This window comes from Colobus angolensis, unplaced genomic scaffold (genome assembly GCF_000951035.1).
Source record: "Colobus angolensis palliatus isolate OR3802 unplaced genomic scaffold, Cang.pa_1.0 Scaffold256, whole genome shotgun sequence".
NCBI lineage: Eukaryota > Metazoa > Chordata > Mammalia > Primates > Cercopithecidae > Colobus > Colobus angolensis.
The window spans coordinates 347,832-370,645 of NW_012115777.1; the positions used below are offsets into that span (position 1 = coordinate 347,832).

A 22,814-nucleotide genomic window follows, 5' to 3' on the forward strand; every position below is an offset into this window, starting at 1 on the left:
ATAATTGAATATACCCTTCTCCATTTCTAGTGTGGATATATGTGTGTGTATACACACACACCCACACATACCTAGTATGGAGCCAAGCTATTTACAAGCATCTTTAATCCTCACATGATATGTTGATATGGGAACTTGAATTCTTTTCATGCCCACTTCACAGATGAGGAAACTGTAGCTTTGAGAGAGTAAAAACTTCTCAGTTTCTTACAATGTGAAAATTGTAATACCACGATGCAAATCTAGTTTTATTTAACTGCAAAATTTTTAATTACACTATAGGACCTAATTAATAAACGTACTCCTTGTATCTAATCACAGATCAACTAAGCAAATAAACAAACAGAAACCAAAAAGCAAAACCCAATTAATATCCCCTATTCCTCTCCCTATTCTGCAACACAAACACATTTGAGATGGGAAAGGAAAGCCTGCAAGGCATTGCTTTGCAATGACACAGGGGTAACTAAACTGCACCCCTCATCTTCTCTGTCCCTAGCACTAAGACTTAACAAATCACATTTCCAGAGGACAAGGCCTGGAATTGTGCATGCTCACAATGATCCCTGCTCACCTTTGGGCTTGCCAAAGTTTTGATTTCTACTGCTTTACTGAGTAGATCCTTGTACTAGTTTCCTGTGGCTTCTGTAACAAATTACCACCAATTTGGTGACTTAAAACAATAGAAATTTAACTTCTTACAGTACTGGAGGGCAGAAATCCGTATCACTGGACTGGAATCAAGGTGTCAACAGTACTGTATGTTTTCCAGAGGCTATAGGGGATATCCATTCCTTTCCTTTTCTAGCTTATGGTGGATGCCAGCATTCTTTTGCTTGAGGCCACATCAACCATTCTGTATGTTAATCTACCAACATATAAAATGCATTGGATATTTGAGAATATACAAGTAGTTCAACTTGTGAACTTATGAATGTGCGGAACAAGTGGATTTTTGCATACCCATTTCTGTCTTTACCTTTACACTACACAGTGTTCATTCTTACATTCAACCAAATATTTATTGATCCCCTACTTTCTTTGTACCTGGCACTATTTCCTAGCCATCTTCCAACTGTGTAGTAAGTCTGAGTCAGAGGCTGGGAATAGCTTAGTGAGAATGTTTAAATTATAGTGGTAGTAAGCATAATGAGGCAGAAGAGCAAGCTCATTGCAGAAAGACAGGTTTAAGTTTTAGTTCTGGCTCTGCTTCTCATTAATTGTGTAAGCTTATATGAGCTATGCTACCTTTCTGAGTCTCTAGTGAATAAGAAAAATAATACCAACTTTACTAAAACATACAGTGAAGATGAAAAGGGTTTTGTATATGGAGTAAAGAGCATACTTGCTTACGACTCGGTATAAACTTCCTTCCTGTACTTGGTTGTTGAGTGGTTGAGGAGAACATAGAGAAGCTCCAAATCATTTTCCCTGCTTCCATTCTTTACGTGCATGATAGGATTTTTAAAACTGCAACTTGCTCACACAGTACCTTATGAGTTAGTCTGTTACAACTGAATTTAAAAATGAAATATACTAAAATAAGATTTTGTTTTAATTAGAGAATATTTCAGATATGAGTAAAAATTGATTTGTGAAATGTTTATTACTATCTACTAATACATCTATGTATGTACTTACTGTGTGGTCATTTAAATGGATGTATTCATTGCAATACTGATCATTTCCCTTTTTTGATTAAAGCACACGTTTAGATCTCTGATCTTTAAGATCAAGCCTGACCCTTAGCAAGGCGTGGAGGATGTTCCTCATTGAGCCCCTACTTATTTGTGTGGCCTTGTCTCCCGCCACTGTCTTTCTCCAGATTTCAGGATGCGCGCACTGGAGTCCCTTCTGCCTGATGCATTCTATCCATATTCTTCAAACTGATTTGAAGGCTGCTAACCTTTTGAGCAGTTTCACAATAGTACACAATGGGAAGTTGTGGAGAAAGATTTAAATGAGAGTCAATTCAATATTCCTGGCTATTCTGATCTCTTAAAAGATCCCTCAGCCTATGCTGTTTCTCAACCGTGACCAGTTCACATATAGCCCCTTCCTGTGTTCACCTCGTACCACATCCTCTCCTTCAGCAAACCCTTCCTAACCTCTCAAGGACTAACTCAGGCTTCCCTTAAAGCAGCAAAATGTGGGGTTTAGGAACATGGGCTTGGAGTGACCTTGGGTATATCAATTCAGTTCTCTGATCAACACTTATCATTGTATATTGGTATAGTAATGACAACTTCAAAATAATATATCTTTGTTACTATGTTAGGTAGGTCTTAGTTACTAATAACTTTCTCTTTTCCTAGTCTTTTTGGCCTCTAATCAGAAATAGACCTTCTGACCAGCCACAGTGACTCACGCCTGTAATTCCAGCACTTTGAGAGGCCGAGAATGGTGGATCACTTGAGGTCAGGAGTCCAAGACCAGCCTGGTCAATAGGGTGAAACCACATCTCTACTAAAAATATAAAAATTAACCGGGCATGGTGGTGCACACCTGTAGTCCTAGTTACCAAGGAGGCTGAGGCAGGAGGATCGTTTGAGCCCAGGGGGTGGAGGCTGTAGTGGGCTGAGACTGTGCTACTGCACGCCAGCCTGGGCAATGGGAGTAAAACCCTGTCTCAAAAAAAAGAAAAAAAGAAAAAAAAAAAGAAATAGACACTTCTGCATTCTTTTCTAGGAGTCTATGTCTCTGTGATAATAGTATTTATTGCATTAAATTGGAATTACCTCCCTTCCCTATAAAACTATATATTTTTTAGGACTTGGAAGTGTCTCAATGAACCAATATTTTTTAAATGAACGAAGGAAAACAAACACCCTGCAAATGTTAACCAAAGCAAAAATATTACTGTATTTTACTTTAACTCTCCAGAAAAAAAATTATCTCTAGTTAAAATCTTAGGATAAATTCTATGTAATTACTTGCATTCAATGCTAGGATTGGCATTTGCTCAAACTAAACGATCTTATCTATTTTTTGATTGAAATTTTATTTAATTTATGTAATGACACTAGTATTACATGTTTAATGTGAAAAATGAGAAGTATAGTTCACAAAAATAGTACAAGTCACAAAAGAATCTACCTTCCCGAAATATCCAAAGTTAGGATTGGTTTATGGTTTTCCAGACATTCTCTATGTATGATTGGCAACAGCAATATCTAGCACTTTAGCCATGTTCTAACTTGGATGAATTTCTTATGGAGAGAGAAATAAATCTTTGAGGCATTATACCTGCTATATGGTTTATGATTATTTAGCTTTTTACATTGTAGCAGGGTTTGAGTCCAATGGGAAACTCAACGTTTTAAATCCCAGGTCAAAGTCAACTCTATAAGCATAATTGCACAAGTTAAGGACTGGAGCGATCAATTTTCAAGCATCCTTGTGAACAGTTTTCCTTATAGTTGCTCTTGTTGGTATGCCCTGTTCCTCCTTCTGATGCTTGTCTAACCTTATATAAAATCCAGCTTAGCTTTTTATTTATTTATTTTTTTGAGACAGAGTCTCACTCTGTCACTCAGGCTGGAGTACAGTTGTGTGATCTCGGCTCACTGCAACCTGCTCCTCCCGGGTTCAAGCCAAATCTCCTGCCTCAGCCTCCATTGTAGCTGAGGTTACAGACACATGGCACCACACCTAGCTGATTTTTGTATTTTTAGTAGAGACGGGGTTTCACCATGTTGGCCAGGCTGGGCTCAAACTCCTGACCTCAGGTGATCCACCCACCTCGGCCTGGGATTACAGGCGTGAGCCACCACACCCAGCTCCAACTTAGCTTTTAAGTCTAAATGACACTTCTGTGAAGCTTTCTCCATATCTGTAGTGGAAATTGATAACTCCATTCTCCTCGCTGCTCTACAGAGTAGTTTATAATTATCTTTGAAATTTATCATGTTATGCCTTGCGTTATGACAATTTATGAATCTTTTCTGTCTCCTCAGCTATTTCACAAGCTCACAAAGGCAAAGATCTTATCATGCATTTTTATATCCCTTCACCATTGAGCAGAGCTCTTTGACCATAATAAAAGTTGATAGTTGCTGAATGAATTAATCACTCGGTGTTAAGTGTTGTGCCATGGTTTAGATTTAATCACAAACTATGAGGAGGTTATTAATCATATCTTGATATTTAGTACCAAACTGTAATGTTCATTAACTATCCATAAGTAAGTGTAAAAATATGTGAATAGACAAGATATTACTTTGTTAATATTGTGATAGATGCTTCTAACTACATGTCCTGAAACAGGTTATATTTGCAGTAAAAAATGCTAAAAGGCTGGCTGTAATAAAACACATAGCTTAAAATATATGAGTTCAATGAAGAGCTGTGCTAATTAAAAGCACTACATTTTTAGAATAGTTTATTCATCACTGAAATTAATAAATATCAGGATTTTTTCTTTGAGACAGAGTCTCACTCTGTCCCCTTGGCTGGAGTGCAGTAGAGTGATCTCGTCTCACTGCAACCTCTGTCTTGCAGGTTCAAGTGATTCTCATACCTTAGCCTCCTCGGAGTAGCTAGGATTACAGATGACTGCCACCATGCCCAGCTAATTTTTGTATTTTTAGTAGAGATGGACTTTGCCATATTGGCCAGGTTGATTTCAAACTCCTTACCTCAGGTTGTCTGCCTGCCTTGGCCTCCCCAAATGCTGGGATTACAGGCGTAAGCCACCACGCCCTGCCAATATCAGTATTTCTAATACACACTCTATGGTTTATATGTCGAGAACACATGTTAACTCTCAGGTTTAAAATAATAATTGTAGCTAAAAATATACTTGTGAGTGTCTCGAGTTTTCATATGTGAAGATAATGAAACTCTTCCTTTTCTCATTTGAAACCCAATTTGTAATTTAGCAATCAGACATGCTCATATTTAGCAAGTATGTAAGGGTCAGTATAAACATACAACTATGAAAATAGACAATCAGAAAAATTCTGCCTTGAAAAATTTCTGTCCCATTTTTTTATGTGAGTAGTTGAAATAATTCAGTGCTCTTCAGAATACATGAAAATCGTGGCCGTGTTTTGAAATTGATCTCTGTAGCACAGAGCACATTTTCAGGCATAAAATAAGTTTAATAAATGTGTGATGAATGAATAAATAAATGGTTTGCTTGACAGAACATGAAAAACCGGTAGTGTTACAGGATGCTAATATTAATTATATATGTAGAAACTACTCAATTCTAAAAATATGGACCAATTTCTATTACATTTGTTTAGTTTCTGTAATAAACAAAATAACAGTCTATTTGAATAATTACTCTAACAAAACTGTTTTTCTTTAGGGCATTATGATAAGATTAACTATTTTGATGAAATCCCAAAACCTCAAGGCTCAATGTATCTGTGCATTTGGATACTTCTGAAAATAATGACTGGCTCTAGCTCTCAGAGACTTTTCATTTTATTTTCATTACACAGCCAACATTTTTTTTTTTTTTTTTTGAGACGGAGTCTCGCTCTGTCGCCTGGGCTGAAATGCAGCGGCGCGATCTCGGCTCACTGCAAGCTCCGCCTCCCGGGTTTACTCCATTCTGCTGCCTCAGCCTCCCGAGTAGCTGGGACTACAGGCACCCGCCATCTCGCCCGGCTAGTTTTTTGTATTTTTTTAATAGAGACGGGGTTTCACCGTGTAGGCCAGGATGGTCGCGATCTCCTGACCTCCTGATCCACCCGTCTCGGCCTCCCAAAGTGCTGGGATTACAGGCTTGAGCCACCGCACCCGGCCCCACAGCCAACATTTTTATAGTTATCAAGCCATGCTTAAATTTAACATGAAAAAGGGAGGGAAAGTAGGTGTTCCATGCCAATAAAAGATAAACCACAAGTAGAAAAAAAGGGCCCAAGGAATTGTGCTTGACATTAAATTGTGCCTAACGTAATAATTAGGCAAGTAAACGTCCTGTGAGTGACTGTTCGTAAGCTGCAGATGTGTGACTATTACCTGAGCCAAATGATAAACGTGTTGTCCGTTGAAATAATAATGAATTTATTTGTATTACTGCTATAAAGGAATATGTTTTAATATCGCAGGAATAACACATGAATTATATAGTATTATGGTCCAAATAAGAAAATTATAATTGTATTACTCTAGTGTGAGCAGTGCAATTCCTGCAACCACATGGTAGTAAACTGAAATTATCTGCAGTTACTTTCTTTGAAGAACATATTTGGAAGTTGTAATTTACAAATTTTGCTACAAATTGGAATCACCTGGGGATTTGTAATGTATACTGAAAAACTGGCTCCTATCTGCTGACATTCTGATTAAACTTATGAGGGTGTAAATTGGGCATCTATGGTTTTAAAAGATCCTCCGTTAATTCTTAAGTGTAGTAGAGTTTAAGAAATACTAGATTAAAACTTTGGGAAGTGAGTTTACTGGGATACGGATAATTCTTAGGAAACTCTGTGTAATACCAAAAGTGAAAGAGGCTATGATGTGAAATGGCATCATTTATACCATTATAGCATCGTTACCCTCCATTCATATTAAAAACTTTTATAATAACAGTAGGTATTTTTTGTTGTTTTGAGTTATTGAATCCCTACTATGTACATTGTATTGTGCTAAGTGTTTTACATGTAAAATTTAAATGACTCTTCTAAGTAATTATGCATATTGTCTGCTTTTAATTTTTATTTCTTAAATTGAAAAAAAAATCAGCTAAAATGATTATTATGGGCCCCACCATCATGGAATTTTTTGAAATCATTTATTTCTATTAATCCCAAAATATAATGGTAACAAGTTTTCCCCACACATCATTTCAATTTTTATGAACTATTGACTTTTCTAAATGTGAATTGAAGGCAGAAAACTTGACTAACCCCTTGGCATTTCCATTTCTCACTCATTTGCCTGTTATGATCAAGTTTTGGTTTTCTACTCTCATCAACATCTTTTCTACTCCAGAGTAGTATTTTCCTCCCTGACCCGACAAAAAAAAAAAAAAAAAAGACCAAAAACTAAATTTTGGACATATAGCAGGCCAAATGCTATTACAGCTTATAACTGATGCTATGTCTAAATTTATTAATTCATTCAGATTGTCAACAATAGTGCATTAAGCATTGATTGTGCCTGGCCATGGTGTGAGGTTCTGGGGGTAGGAGGGTAAATGTGAGAAGAGAGACGTCAGGTCCCACCAGCAGAGATGAGTTCAAGTATTTCAGAGGAGAGGCTTAGGATGTCATACAAGTAAGTCAGCTCATCAGGGTCAATGTTCAGGAGACATAATGAAGTTGACTACTAATATTATTTCCAATTAGGGTTTAATTATTTCTCTTTTTTATTTGATTGCTTCAAGCATGAAAACACTATATTATCCTTGCTGTAGTTCATTTATTTCCTCAGAAATTATTTGTAGATCACCTACGTCATACATTTAGACAGGGGAGAGAGCAGTAGATAAAATTTAAAAGAATCAATAGAGAGTATACATTCTGGCTAGTCATATATATAGGTACACACATATAAATAAATAAATATACATATATAACACATTAAATATATATCATGATGTATACTTTAATATATATGTAATACATATCATGATATATACTTTAATAACATACAACATATATTACCTGTAATGTATATGTAATGTATGTAATATACTATTATACTTTAATAATGTATATTACATATCATCAATAAATACATGGTTATATTATTACATATAAAGTTATATACAATCAAAGTATATGTTATAATATGTCACACACCATACATATATGTGTCATGCATGTAATGTATGCACATGTATGATATATACACATGTAATATATGTATAATACATATATGTAATAAAATGCATATATGTATATGTGTGATATGCACAAATGTATATAGTGTACATATACATATATGTAATGTATTAATATTGATATTTAATATAAATACATATTTAATATACATATGTTTATTGCATGTATACATGCATATACATGTCTGACACATGTAATATATTAAATCCATAATATATACTTTAATAATATATAACTATATTCATGTTTATATTACATATATAGGACATATGTAATATATTAAATATGTAATATATACTTTAATAACATATATTACTATGTATGTAATAGTATATTATTAAAGTATATGCTATATATTACATATCTGTATGATATATGCAATATACACATATGTATATATTACACATATACATGTATGTAATATATTAAATGTACTAATATTTAACATATATTATATATTTAATATAAATATGTTTAATATATTGTGTGTATACATAATATATATCTTATATATGTAATATATGTATATATGATATATGTATATGTTACATGTATAAGACATGTATGTAATATGTTAACTATAATATATACTTTCATAACTTATATTACTATATGTAATGTATATCATTAAAGTGTATATTATATATTACATATCTGTAATGTATATCTTTATATTACTATATATGTAATGTATTACATGTTTTGTAATATATTATTAAATTATATATAATATATTGCTTACATGTAATGTAATATATGTTATATAAGTAATGTATATTGCATATATGTTATATATATGATTTAAATAGACTGGGGAGAGCATATAGACAGAATAAAAAACCATCATGAAACTTATATTCTGGCTGGTCCTCTATGTATACATTACACATACAAACACACACACGTAATATGTAACATATACTTTAATATTTAATTTGTGTATAATGTTATAAGATATACTTTAATGTTTAATTTAGATATTTGAGCATTTACTATTTGATAAGCACTATTACAAGCACCTTTCATTAATTAATTTACTTAATTCTAAATCTAATAGTCAGCTCTTAGCTCTTGTCTTACATGACTTGTTAGCAGCTTTTGATAGAGCTCATCTTTCCCTTGTCCTTAAAATACTTTCTTCAGGTGGTTTTCTGTACCCCATCCTCTCCTGATTTTCCTCATACTTCCTGGTGGCTTTGTTCACTCTTCTCTGTTGGTTCCTCCTCTTCTTTCCAATGATAATCTTCTAAGGCTCAACGTTTGTTCCTCTTTTATGTCTATACACATTTGTTGATAATCACCCTCAAGACTTCATTCACATCACCAAAAAATTTGATTTTAGATCTTCGCTCCAAACTCTCAGTTGAACTCCAGATTGTGTGTCCTACTGCCTACTAACCATCTCCTTTTGAATGTTTGATGGACCAGTCAACATGTCAAAAAAGAAACCTCCTACTTCCCTTCATGATCTTTTCCATCTCAGTGGATAGAGACTTCATCCTTCTTGTGATTAAAGCCCAAAACCTTGGAGTTATTCTTGACTCTTCTCCTTCTCTCAAATGCCATATCTTCACATAAATTTATCTCAGAAAACATCCAGAATCTGACCATTTCTCATGACCTTCACTGTCCCTTCACTACCCTTGTTGCTACCGTTGAATATGCCCCCTACTGCATACCACCTGCTACAAATCCCACCAGAAAAGAGTCAATGTAGGCATGGCAATGCCCTGGTCTTCTTAGGGCAGTGTTTTCAATATAGTGGATTACCCTCCATGAATGGACCCTGAAATCTGTCTAGTAGATTTTAAGCAACATCTAAATAGACTAAACAGAAGACAGTACAGTGCACTAGGAAGCATCACAATAATCTGTATTTAGTAAGGTAAAGTATTATTCCATGAAACTTTGACTCCATTATAATTATGTATAAGCATATTGGGTTGTGCTAGTCAGTTTATTTCTTGCTGTGGGTTACAGTCAATATTCTAGAAAATATTAAGGTACATAAAGTTATTCTAATTAAAATTTCACCCAAATTTTTGGTTTTAAAATATGATTTGAATTTTGATTGTTTGTTTGATATCCGATTCAAACAATAATGAAGGAAAATAAAACAGATTACAATTACTTGGCTCAATTTGGTGGTAAAATAACTTTTATTTATTTGTAAGTTACCAAAAAGTTTTAGAGGTTTTTAGTTTATACAAAAATTGACATTTAATATGGAAAAAAGCAATTAAAATGGTGTTTGTACTAGGTCTATTTATAATAACTCAGAGATGTTTAAGGGAAATCTATATTAAAAACAGGAATGATAAAATCTTTAGAATTTCTTGAAATAAAATTATTAACCAGAGAATATTATTTTATCATTAAAAAATTCACTCAAATTATCTTAAAGTATGACTGTGGTGAGAAAGTGACCATATAAATGACATTTAACAAGTTAAAACCACTTCTTTTTACTATAAAACATATAGCCTAGTATGTACTAACAAATGTGATTGAATTTATAGAAGGACTAGAATTAAGTGGGGAAAAGGTATTATTTTCTTGAAAGTCATGTTTATTATGCTGATACACTGTGAGAAAATAAATTTTGGTAAATTGTTAATTTTAACAATAAATGTTGAATAAATAAATGAGCTTTAATGAACTAGCCTTTAATAGTCATATTGGAAACTGTATTCAAGTACTTATTCTGTTGCTATTACCTAGCTACTCAGGCAATAATGGGGAACATAACTATCATAAATTGCTGGTCCTCATAATGAATGACTATGAGAGAATAGTAAAAATGATTGAATGCTCCTGATAAATAGATTTGAAAATAAAAAAGAATGTATTATCGATCATTTGTTGTTTTTGTTCTTCTCCTTCCTTCCTTCCTTCCTTCCTTCCTTCTTTCCTTCTCTTCCTCCTTCCTTCTCTTTCCTTCTCCTTCCTTCTTTTCCTCCTTCCTTCTTTCCTTCTCTTCCTCCTTCCTTCTGTTTCCTTCTCCTTCCTTCTTCTCCTCCTTCCTTTTTCTCCTCCTCCTCCTTCCTCCTCTTGCTTCCTCCTTCCTCCTGCCCCTTCCTCTTCCTCCCTCCTCTTCCCCCCTGCTCCTCCTTCTTCTCCTTCTTCTTTCTTTCCTTTTCCTTCTCCTTCTCCTTCTTCTCTTTTACATTCCCCTTCCAATTGTGGTGCAAGATGAGAGAGAGAGTTGTGTCTAATACCCAGTTTAGGAATCAGTTTATTTTATCTGCTGGTTAAATTGTAGACAAAAAAAATGATCTTACAAACTTAGCTATAGACTCAATGAGCCTTTTCTGGATTTTCAGTGAGCTGACTTGTTCATGTATAACATGAGTAACTAAATTTTAGGTAATAATATCCTATTAACATTTTGTAGCAAATCACATTTGGGTCAGAAATCTTCCTTCTTTCTATAAAAGGCATGTAATTGCATTAAAGTCAAGAACTTTAGGACTGCTCTTGCAAACGTTTAAAAATATTACATCACATTATCTTTCTTAATATTAGGCCACAATAATTATTTGGCATCTTTCTTTTACTAATTTTTCATGGGTCTGAAAGAAATACTTTTAAAAGAACACTGTGGATGGATAGAGAACTTCCAGTTTGCCTCATTCCTTGTTATTGTTCCTCCTCGTTTCCTTCCTTATATAATCTTATAGCTAGTAGCAGAATGAAATATGAAGAAAGAAAATAATTAATAATGTTTCAGCATTATCATCTCATTGAATATTCAGATGCTGATCGGCAGAATAATAAGATTTATTATAATATGTTGTATTCAGCATGTTCAACTCTATTACTTATTCAGTAGAATAAATTCAGTAAAACTTACTTTGAAGTTAATTAATATAAGACTTTTTTTCCTCAAAATAAATGAATATATCTTGTCTGTGGTCATTTTTAAGGAAAAAGCGTATCATTGTAAATTATCATTTTTTGTACAAAATTAATATTTTAAAGGAACATAAATAGTTTCTCTATTTTATAAGGCTAGATTCTTGAATCTATTTTTTTCGTTTTATTTTCTTTAAGAGACATTTTGACCTTGCTATGAAGCTAAGCTAGGGAGGACATTGGCAGAACTCTGTGTGTCCTCATGCATAACCTTTGATGAGAATTTAGTAAGACAGACAATAGTACCTTGCCAAGTTATTAATTTTAAATCTCGTATTTACTGTAGAATGTAAATATTTATGGAATACCCCCAAATCCAGGGAGACGGATCACAAAGAATTGGAAGGTTTTAGCTTTCTGTACTCTTGCAAATCTTAGCTGTGTCACTGCTATATAATGCCATGATCAATTTTTTTTTTTTTTTTTTTTGCTTCTCACCCCAAATGATTGTAAACTGGTAATCATATTGAAACCAACCATTTAAAAGTCATGAGGGCTGGCATGGTGGCTCACTCCTGTAATCCTAAAACTTTGGGAGGCTGAGGCGGGTGGATCACTCGAGGTCAGTAGCTCGATACCAGTCTGGCCAACACGGCAAAACCCCTCTCTATAAAAATATAAAAAATTAGCCAGACATGGTGGTGTGCACCTGTAGTCCCAGCTACTTGGGAGGGTGAGGCTGGAGAATCGCTTGAACCCGGGAGGGAGAGGTTGCAGTGAACCAAGATCGCACCACTGCTCTCCAGCCTGTGTGACAGCGCAATATTCTGTCTCAAAATCAAAAACAAAAACAAAAACAAACCAACAAAACGCGCTACGGGAATCACCCTTTTAAAATAGTAAAGACAACATTATTCACCTCTAGAAATACAAATATAATTTTTAAAATAAATATTTGCTAGGTTTAGGATGAAAATATCTTCATTTTCATATTGTATCATTCCTTTCTCCATCTATCTATCTTTTGACGTACTTAACAAATACTGCTGGTTGAATTTAAATTACCCACATCCTAACATTCTAAGACACACATGCAACAATCTCAGTCTGTATGGATGCTTTCACTGGGACTTATTTGCAAAGTACAAGATCCAGTTTTATGTTAAGTAGGTGGGTTGCTACTCTGCAAGAATGCCATTCTTGATCAGGCCTTTATGAATTGTTTGTAAGTACCAGCTGGACAATGAAAGCTTTATATTCATTCTGCAATTAGCCAAAATAATTCTAGTTAAAGTCTGGTTAAGACTTCTAGTATGAAATGAATGTAAACTATTCATTCTTTATCGTTCTTTCTGGTTTCATTTTGGCACATGCATTTATTAAAATACAATCCCCTAAGTTGCTTTTTCACTGCTTTTCATGTTGCAGATTGAAAATGTTGATGTCTGCCTTAGTTTTCTAGCAGCCAGAGGGGTAAATGTTCAAGGTCTATCTGCCGAAGGTAAGAAAAAGAATGACTGAATTGTCACAAATGGCATCAATGCATTTAAATTATTTTTTATAATGTAAGAAATGTAACATTGGAGTATATGGCTCCTTAATATGATAAAAGAAATTGGTGATGTCTTCAAGACAACTGAAACATAAACATAATGGTTATTACTATGTGCTTTAAGTATTTAAATGTTTTCCATATTTTGCCAGAACTGTTCTTTTCATAACCAACTATATGGGAGAGGAGTGAATCAACAAAACATCTTTATGTTATTACTAGTTTATAGTATAATTAGATTTCTTAAGTAGATTAACAGATAATTAGATAAATGTTGGATGGACATAAATACAGGTAAAATATTTTAATTAAGTCTTAATATTATTTTATTAATACCATTTCTATAATATATTCAAGTTGGTAGAAATAGTCAAAATAGTTGGTTAGTTTAAATAAGTCACTATGAAGTATTAAATAATTAGAACTAACAGCATTAACCACTGTTATATAGAAATGTTTTAAATCATTAAAGATTCAAAAGAGCATCACTAAAATTGAAAGATAGTAAAATGGAGAAAACTTGAACAAGTTTTGACGTTTATCTTTTTCTGAGTTTATTTTACTTTCACATATAAAGGTGGCAAAGGTTGGCAAATGCTTGCCACACATAAGATAAAATTTGCCATACTTGAGAACCCTGATATTTAAATTTCTTTTATATTTACATATTATAATGTATAATTAAATTACACATTCAATGGCCAAGAAGCTCAGGTTCAAACCTAACTGGTAGTTCTGTAACTTCGAATAACATTTGAATAAAATTCCCCAGGACAATATGTTGCTAAGTAGTTAAAGGCAGGCTAGAATTGCTGCCATTTATTCATTTTTTGTGTATCTTCCTTATGAAAACCTTTATTAATATAAGCCTATTGATTTTCATCCATCTTTTAAAAATATATGAATGCTCAAAATTTACTCTCTAAATTAATTAAACATGCAAAATAATAAAACAATTTTTTAAAAACTCTTCAAAACAAAATCTTTCAGGTTTATAGGAGAATATTAACACTCTCTCAATGTAGCCTCAGATTGATAAGCCAACTCTTCAATATGATGGAAACTATGAGAAATGTTTGGGGAGGAAATAGAACAACTCAGAGGGTCATTTTATATTAATTATTTTACTGCATAGTTTGAGTTATATGATAAACCGTCAGAGATCAAGAAATCCAAAGAGTTGGTTAATTTTCCTAAACTCCAAAAGGGGACATAAAGCCTTGATCTCAGAGGAGGATGTATTTTATTGCCAACAGCAAGTTTTATTTAAAATATGATTATAGGTTGTGTAGCTTACTTTCAAGCTTTACTTCCTTCTCTTTCCCTATTTTTTAAGTTATAACTACGGGAGAAAAATGTAGGCTTATGTGTAACCTGCATTGTGAATTTTATTTTTTTATTCAATATTTGAAAATCTTACACAGGAACTTCATCTGTTAGAACCAGGATTTTTACTTATTCAATTATGTTATCTAACATAAGCTAATCTTCATTATTTATTAATATATAGCATAAATTAAAAATGAAAGAATTGGAACATTAAAAATTGATATGTCGTTTTTTTGGAAGATATACATACACAGATACATATTTTGATATATATGGATATATATTTGGAAGATATATACATACATAAATATGTATAAATGAGTTGGTGAGTGGGTGATTTAGAAAGAAAGTTGATTGCAACGAATCCAGTTGGTATTACGAGGTGCACCCACATCATCAATATTTATAAATGCAGGACAACCAACATTTCAGTGGCTTTCTTTCTCCAGTTTGTAGCCACTGCTATGCTGGCAACAGCTGTGTATATTTGTGAGGAAAACAACGTGCTAAATCAAATGGTTAGCACAAGAGAGAGCTCATTTATTTCTAAGCAGCAGCTAACTCGAGAAAAATTGTAGTTCAAGGTCAGCAAAGAATATCACTTCTGAGCGTGCTTTGTTCTTTTTACCCTCTATCCTTTGATTCTCTCCCTGAAATTCCAAGGTATTTGGAAATGTTAACATGTTTCCGAAATTCAGGTTGGTTTGTGACTCAACTGTGACTGACAGAATTAAGTTGTATCTCTATCTTCACAGATTTAGTTCAAGAGGATTGCATCTAGAGTTTGTTAAAAAGGACATTGAATACATACGATGCTTCTTTTGTATTTTTCATTTCATACAGAAATAAGAAATGGAAACTTAAAAGCCATTCTAGGGCTGTTTTTCAGTTTGTCTCGCTACAAGCAGCAACAACACCACCAACAACAGTACTACCAGTCCTTGGTGGAACTTCAGCAGCGAGTTACTCACGCTTCCCCTCCATCGGAAGCTGGCCAGGCCAAAACCCAACAAGATATGCAGTCCAGGTAAGGAAAGGAAGTAGGGAATGTGTTTCCAATTAGTTTGTGTAGATATAACTTGTTTTTAACAAATTATTGTCCACGAGTTTGAAAAACGTATTCATGTACTTGTATCAGTGTGATGGGATTATTTGACTTGTGTAATGGAAACTAAAACCACTCTTCTTTTGCTTGGACAAGCAACGTCTATCATCTTTTGGGTGACATATTTTGTTTGCTTTCTAAAGATTGTTGTTCTGTATCACAGTGTGAAATGTCTTTGGTGTAAGTAATGTGGCATGGCTACTTTCTTCTACAAATGACTTTAGTATTTAGAATGTGCTATTGAGTCCTAGTCTCCTGTCGTATAGTTATCGTTCATTGATACTTTTGATTAATTAAGTCTGTCAAAAATTTCAGGTCTGTTAAACATAGGAGATTGAGGTTTGGGAACATAGTGTTTTTGATGTGTGTGTGTGTGTGTGTGTGTGTGTGTGTGTGTGTGTGTGTGTGTGTATGCACATACATGTATTATTTGTCTGGCTTGAGTCTTTTGGCATATGTAGACACAGCCTGGGTGGAGTGTCCCAAATCATGGCAACTTCCTTTTCTCTTCCATTATTAGTTTTGTGTTTTTGTTTTTTTTTTTTCAAATTTAGAATTGCATCAGTCAGTGTTCAACTAGAGGAATCAAGCAAGTAAACGATATATAACAAGAGACTTATTGTGAATAATTGGTTTAGTATGATTGTGCATTCTGGTTAGGCAAGTATGAAATCTGAAGGGCAGCCCAGCTGGGAGGGCAGGCTAAGACTCTTGTCATGAACTGAAATTGCAGTACACAGGTAGAATTTCTCCTCTCAAGGAAGCCTTAGTTCTGCTTTTGAAAAGCAGAACTGTCAGCTGGGCACGATGGCTCATGCTTGTATTCCCAGCACTTTGGGAGACTGAGGTGGATGTATCATAAAGTCAGGAGTTCAAGACCAGCCTGGCCAAGATGGTGGAAGCCTGTCTCTATGAAAAATACAAAAAGTAGCCAGGTGTGGTGACAGGCTCCTGTATTCCCAGCACTCTGGAGGCTGAGGCAGAAAATTGCTTCAACCCAGGAGGCAGAGGTTGCAGTGAGCCAAGATCCAGCCTGGGTGACAGAGCAAGACTCCATCTAAAAAAAAAAAAAAACAAAACAAAACTTTCTTTCAACTAGTTGAATCAAGATCACTCAGATTATCTAAAATAAACTTTACTGAAAGTCAATTGATTATAGAATTTTATGACTTCCTCAAAGTATCTACATAGCAACAATAGTATTTGACGGAATAACTTAGACTATAGTCTAACATAGTTTATATGTCAAAATAAATGATCACAGAATGAATTTTCACTTAACAACTTTCATGCAAACTACTATATTTGTTCCTGAACAATGACTGGGGTATTGGTTAGTTAGCTCTATTACATAAATAGTTATGATTATTTTTCTTAAGGGGAGAGAATATGAAAATCCCTTTCATCGTCTTTGAAAATATAAACACTTGTCAACAAATGTAAATATTTAACTTTGTCCACCTTAGAAGTCAAGTTTGAAACCTACTAACATCTAACCTTGAGTTTGGTAATTATAAATGACTCAAACAATTAAAATGATGTTCCAAAATACATTTATGAACCACCTCCCACTTACTGTCAGTTGTTCAATTGTTCAGAAATCACCTCTCTTTCATCTATTAACCAACCCTCACATGGACCTTGTTTGTTACTTCATAATAAACAATATTTATTTCTCTATACAACCATGTAAATTCTATTCCCTTTGGAAGATTTTCACTCATCAGTAAATTTTTAAATGAATAAAAAACAGCTATAGTTTTACTGAAAACATAGCATATAATATAAAGTTTATGAAGTGATGGGGGATATATTTTATTATAAAATAATGCAGATATTTGACTGCTCTTTAAGCTCATCTTGGCTTTTGGTTTTATCAAGTGAGATTGTACAAGACTCATAGTGGAAAATAAATCTCTATAGGATAAGTTTCTTGGATTTTCGTAAGCATAGAGAAGAAGAAAGTGGATGACATCATGTTTTATGTATTATTATTATTATTTTTTTGCGTGGATGGTTGGAACAAAGAGATGGATTCTGAAAAGTGCCAGAAATAATATTACTAGAGTTTGGTTTAAGCAATTTAAATAAAAAAAGACACAAGAAGGGTAGCTGAAAAAATAAAGGAAATAAAATGATTTTGTGTAAAGCATGTTGACTCTGGAAGTGATACGGAATATCATTTGACATTGCTTTACCTCACTCTTTTTCTGTATCTTCCATGTGAAATTTATTGTCAAGAATTTCTTGCCCAGAATTTCTTGGTAATTATGACCCTTTTAGGAAATTGTTTCTTTTCCTGTTCTTCTTGCTGGATATACATTACTGTTATGAAACTATGGGGTAATTTAAAACATAAAACCATGTATAATACTCATGGTTTTTATACTGTTTTGTGGAAGGATGTCTCAATTTTTCATTACAAGTTTATGAAAAGTATTCTTTTCAACAGTGTCCTGTAAGGCTGAGGGAGACTTTTAGCAAAATTTTCTTCTGTATTTAATTACTTTTTGAATTGACATATAATTTAATAAATGTTTATGGAGTAACAGCTTTACTAAAAGTAGTATTCAGGACCCTAATATAGAAGAGTTCAAGTCTTACTTTCAATAGTTTTACTTTTAATTGAATTTGTTACATGTTTTAAAGAATATGATATTTAAGACATTAATACTTATTTTTATTCATATAGATTTGGTGTATCACATTAATATATGAATTAGAATTTATGTGGACTTACCTGTAGCAATCAATATTTTTAAAGCATTTTTCAAAAGGCCATAATGATAATATACATAGGAATGTAATATAGTAGCTATGTGTTAGAACCAAGATAATTAATGCAGAAAAATTTCTAGTGACAAATTTATCTTCATTTGCTAGAGGTGTGAGTCATAAATCATGATTTATGATGCCTTTCTATTGATTTCAAAGTTCTTTCCAAGTAAATAGTTTAAATGTCAACTTGCTATATACTTTTCTGGATATTTGGCCAGAAAATGTTCTTATATTTTTCTCTGTAGACAAATGAACATTTATTTGGGCACATTGGTTCAGTTCAGTAAAAGTGTTTCTGTTTTATTCTCTTTGTTTAAAGTAAATTGGCATAATTCTACCAACTTCTGCAACATTTATTTTATCCATTAATAATTTTTAATTTGATTTTACTATTTTGAAAATAACTCCAGATGTTTTTAGTCAATTTGAATAGCTTTCATTTAAACAGAAATTTGGATTTAAAGGTTAACAAGTGAAATATACAGGAGAAAAAATAAAACATGAACCAAAAGGAAAGAATAGAGTAACAAACTCTGCTCTCCTACTCTCTCAGTTGCCTCTCCACCTTTGAGTGTATGTATCTATAGGGGCATGGGTCGTGTGCTGTATGTGAGCTTGAGTGGGAGTGTGCACAAGTGTGCATGCATGTGTGTCCTGCTCAAGTGGCACCAGGAGCTCTAATTATTAAGAGTTTACCTCTGGAATCAGACTGCCAGGACTTGGATCTGGATTAAAGTAAACGTAGGATTCAGATTTTAAGTTTCTTAAATTCATTACAAGGAATTATTTGGCTTATTTGGAGTGATAAAGACTTGATTAACCAAGTAATCAATTCTTTACAATTTAGATATATTTAATATAAAACTGATATTTTATCTATGTCACTATTTTTTGATAAACTTTATGTGGGTAAAGATTCAACATCTTGCTATATTTCAAAATATTAAGCATCTTATTTGCATTTATGTAGTATGATAAATAAAACTAGTTTATTTTATATTTCTTAATTTTTTTATTTTGAAAAAGGAAGATAAAAATTCTTCTCTCCAACCAAAAGAGGAAATATGAGAAGTGTTTCAACATAAAATGCTAAAAAAATCTTATATAAAGGTTGTATCATAGTTATTTTTCACAGGTATTAATTGGGAGAAGAAGGAAATCCCTTTGCTTATTCTAGGAAACAATGTAAAAATAAATCCTATAATTTTAAAATTCATAAAATTCATTTTCATCCTAGGCTATTTCTGTCAACCTTACTTTTTCATATGTTGCATTTTGACAGTTAGAGTTCTAGTTGACAGGAAAGCCAAAAGAAAATTCTATTTCAACCCTATGCAGTACCTGGCACATACCAGCCAATACTCAGTAAATGAATGCATGATTTTCCTAAGAATATCTGGTAAAAACATTACAGTGAAAAAGATATACAATGAAATTTGATTTTTCTTATGTACTGACCTGGTTATACACAAGGTGTTAGGATGATAGCACATGTAAAAGATAATTTTTTTATTTGCTAAAAGCTTTTTTAAAAGACGTGATTTTTCTTAAAATACATGTTTTTATCTTAATTTTTGACCAGATTATTAAGTGATTTTCCTTCCCGTTATCAAATAGTTAACGAATTTTACCAACTCATAGATAGTGGTTATTAAATCACATGAATAGTTTATGTAGTATACAATTGAAACATGTAAAAAGAAGAAAATTGAATGTGAAAGTAGAGGTCAGAGATTACATAGATAGATGATAGAGGTGGCAAAGCCAGTGGTGATATATGTTTCTGAATTTAAAAAAATTATTTTGGGAACTTGAAAGATTATGATCTCTGCAGATGATCATACTTCCTTCTGCTTTTGATTTTGTAGGAGCAAATCAATCATGTGTCCACTTTCAGTTAAGATGAACGTGCTCTTACAGGACTCACAAGTTAAACTGTGAAATCCCTGGGTATATGTTTTCTGAATGGCTTGTCTGTTCCCTTGCAGTCCCTTTCCAAGGTTCTTGTGACCCCTACCACACACGTTGCTTTTGGAACCCTCTTACCATAGAGGGCATTTGCCTTCCAGGGTGTCTTTTCCAGGAAACATTATTTTCTTCTGGGAGATTCACTTGAAACTGGGACGGTTTACAGCTTTTTGGCCAAAGGTTATAAATCTTGAGAAGTATATAAGGCAGTTTAATTTAAGATGACAGGAAGGCTCTAGTAATTGAAGCCCTTGTGAACCTGGCTTCAGTTAGCTGCCTGACGCGGCTCTGTGTTGTGGCCTATAGTGCGCTCTTTAAAAAAGTCAGTTAATCAATTAAACTTTAAACAAAACAAAAACATAAAAGAAGAGGGATATTTACAAATCATTATTTAAAGCAGGATTTTTTTTATCTCTAGAGGGAAATAATTGAAGAGAAAGAAATTATTCTTAATTGACTGCATTTGGAAACCCAGAGTATGTAATACTAAGAGAGAAAGTCTGTGTGTGCACGTGCACACACTTTTGTTATGTGCTAACACTGGTGTTTCAGTTGTTATAGATGAAGATTATATTATAGTAAAGGTGGGACTCAGATTTTAAGTTTCTTAACTTCATTACAAGCAAATATTTCGCTATATTTGGAGTGATAATGACTTGATTAGCCAAGTAATCAATTTTTAAAAAATTAAATATATTTAGCATAAAAATTAGATAGTATCTCAGTATTTTTGTTGTTTTGCTTTGTTTTGTTTTGTTTTGAGACAGAGTCTCGCTGTCATCCAGGCTGGAGTGCAGTGGCCCAATCTCAGCTCACTGCAACCTCTGCCTCCCGAGTTCAAGCCATTCTCCTGCCTCAGCATCCCTAGTAGCTGGGATTACAGGTGCCCGCCACCATGGCCAGCTATTTTTTTTTTTTTTTTTTGCATTTTTTTGTGGAGATGTGGTTTCATCATGTTGGCTATGGTGGTCTCGAACTCCTAGCCTCAGATGATCTGCCTGCCTCAGCCTCCCAAAGTGCTAGGATTATAGGCATGAGCCATCATTCCCGGCCGCTATGTCAGTATTCTTGGATGCATTTTATGTGGGTAAAGATTAAACATCTTCTGTATTGGTTATTTCAGAGTCAGGCAAGTATGGGTTGGAATCCTGCTTGCCAATTCCCAGTGGAGTGGTGTGGCCAAGTGATTTTAACCTGCTCAAATCCTAGTGTTCTTCCTCTAATATTGGAATGGTGGCAACTTTCTCATAAGGGTGTTGAGGAAACCGGATGAAATGGTTTATGTATAAAATGCTTACTTAGCATAACACAGCATATACTAGACACTCAAACCAGCTATTTCCGTCTTCCCTTCTCTCACTTGAAGATCATATCACATGTGTAATAAAATACACTGACCCACATTAAAAACCTTAAGTCAACCTCATTACTGTTCTCCCTATTCTCTCTCTAATCGAGTCTGCCCATTCCACTTCTAAGTTTAATTAAATATATGAAAATAATTTAAAGTAACAATATTTCCACTAAAATAGCTTAATAATGCTCAGTCCTTTGTATGCCCAGTCTAAATAAGCAGAATAACCCCTTTAATTACTTTAGGTATTTTTTTTAGTAGTTACTTCCATGTAGCTAAATAAAATGCTTCTACCACTAGTTTCTGTTCATCACTTTGATCATTATCATTTGATTCACACTTCTCTATTTCTCCCCACCCTCATTAATTGATTCTACAAGTTTTTATTAAGCACGTAGTATGTTCTAGACAATCTTCTAGTCACGGGAGATAGGCAGAAGACAAAAAGAGATTTAAAAAAAATTGCTGTCTTGAAGCTTTCATTCCAGTGATTGGAGATAATACAAAATTAATTAAAATATTTACCAGTAATTTGACAGCTGATGATGGAGAAAAACAAATCAGAAAAGGGCAAATCAGATGTGTGAGAGCCAGTTTTTTGCTAATTAAAATTTAATGAGGACCGAGGAAAGTCTTCATTCAGATGATGACACTAAGCAAAGAAAATGAGAGAATGTTGTCGGTGAATATTTCAGGGCAGAGCGTTTCAGGCTGAGAGAAGAAATGCTCTTAGACCTTGAATTAAGAGCCTGTCTGGTTTTCTTCAAGAATAGAAAACATCTATCCCAGTTGGACTGGATCAGAGGGAAAGAGGCAGAAGAAGAGTAGGTTATAATTCGAAGAAACATAAGAATTAGTATGGCCCTGTTGCTGTTGTGAAGCCTTTGGCTTTTATTCCTGGAGAGAGGGGAAGATAGTAAGTGCCATGAGGAACATAAACAGGCATATAAATAAAGTGGTCACATTGTCTGCTGTGTTGAAAATAGAGTGTAGTAGGGAAAAGGTGGTAGCAAGAAGTCGTGGAAAAAACTTGGGCTATCGTGTTGAAGGTGCAGAGAGGAAGTTAAATGC

At 33.6% G+C, this 22,814-nt stretch overlaps 1 protein-coding gene across 2 annotated transcripts in view; it reads left to right on the plus strand.

Annotated features, from left to right (window-relative positions):
* The window catches only part of NAV3 (neuron navigator 3), a 378,403-nt gene that overhangs the window by 115,872 nt on the left and 239,717 nt on the right, over window positions 1-22,814 (plus strand). For both annotated transcript variants that reach the window (XM_011946945.1, XM_011946946.1), the window contains exons 4-5: window positions 13,086-13,158; window positions 15,382-15,565. In XM_011946945.1, the coding sequence (XP_011802335.1) occupies window positions 13,086-13,158; window positions 15,382-15,565 (257 nt within the window). The remainder of the gene's footprint in view (window positions 1-13,085; window positions 13,159-15,381; window positions 15,566-22,814) is intronic.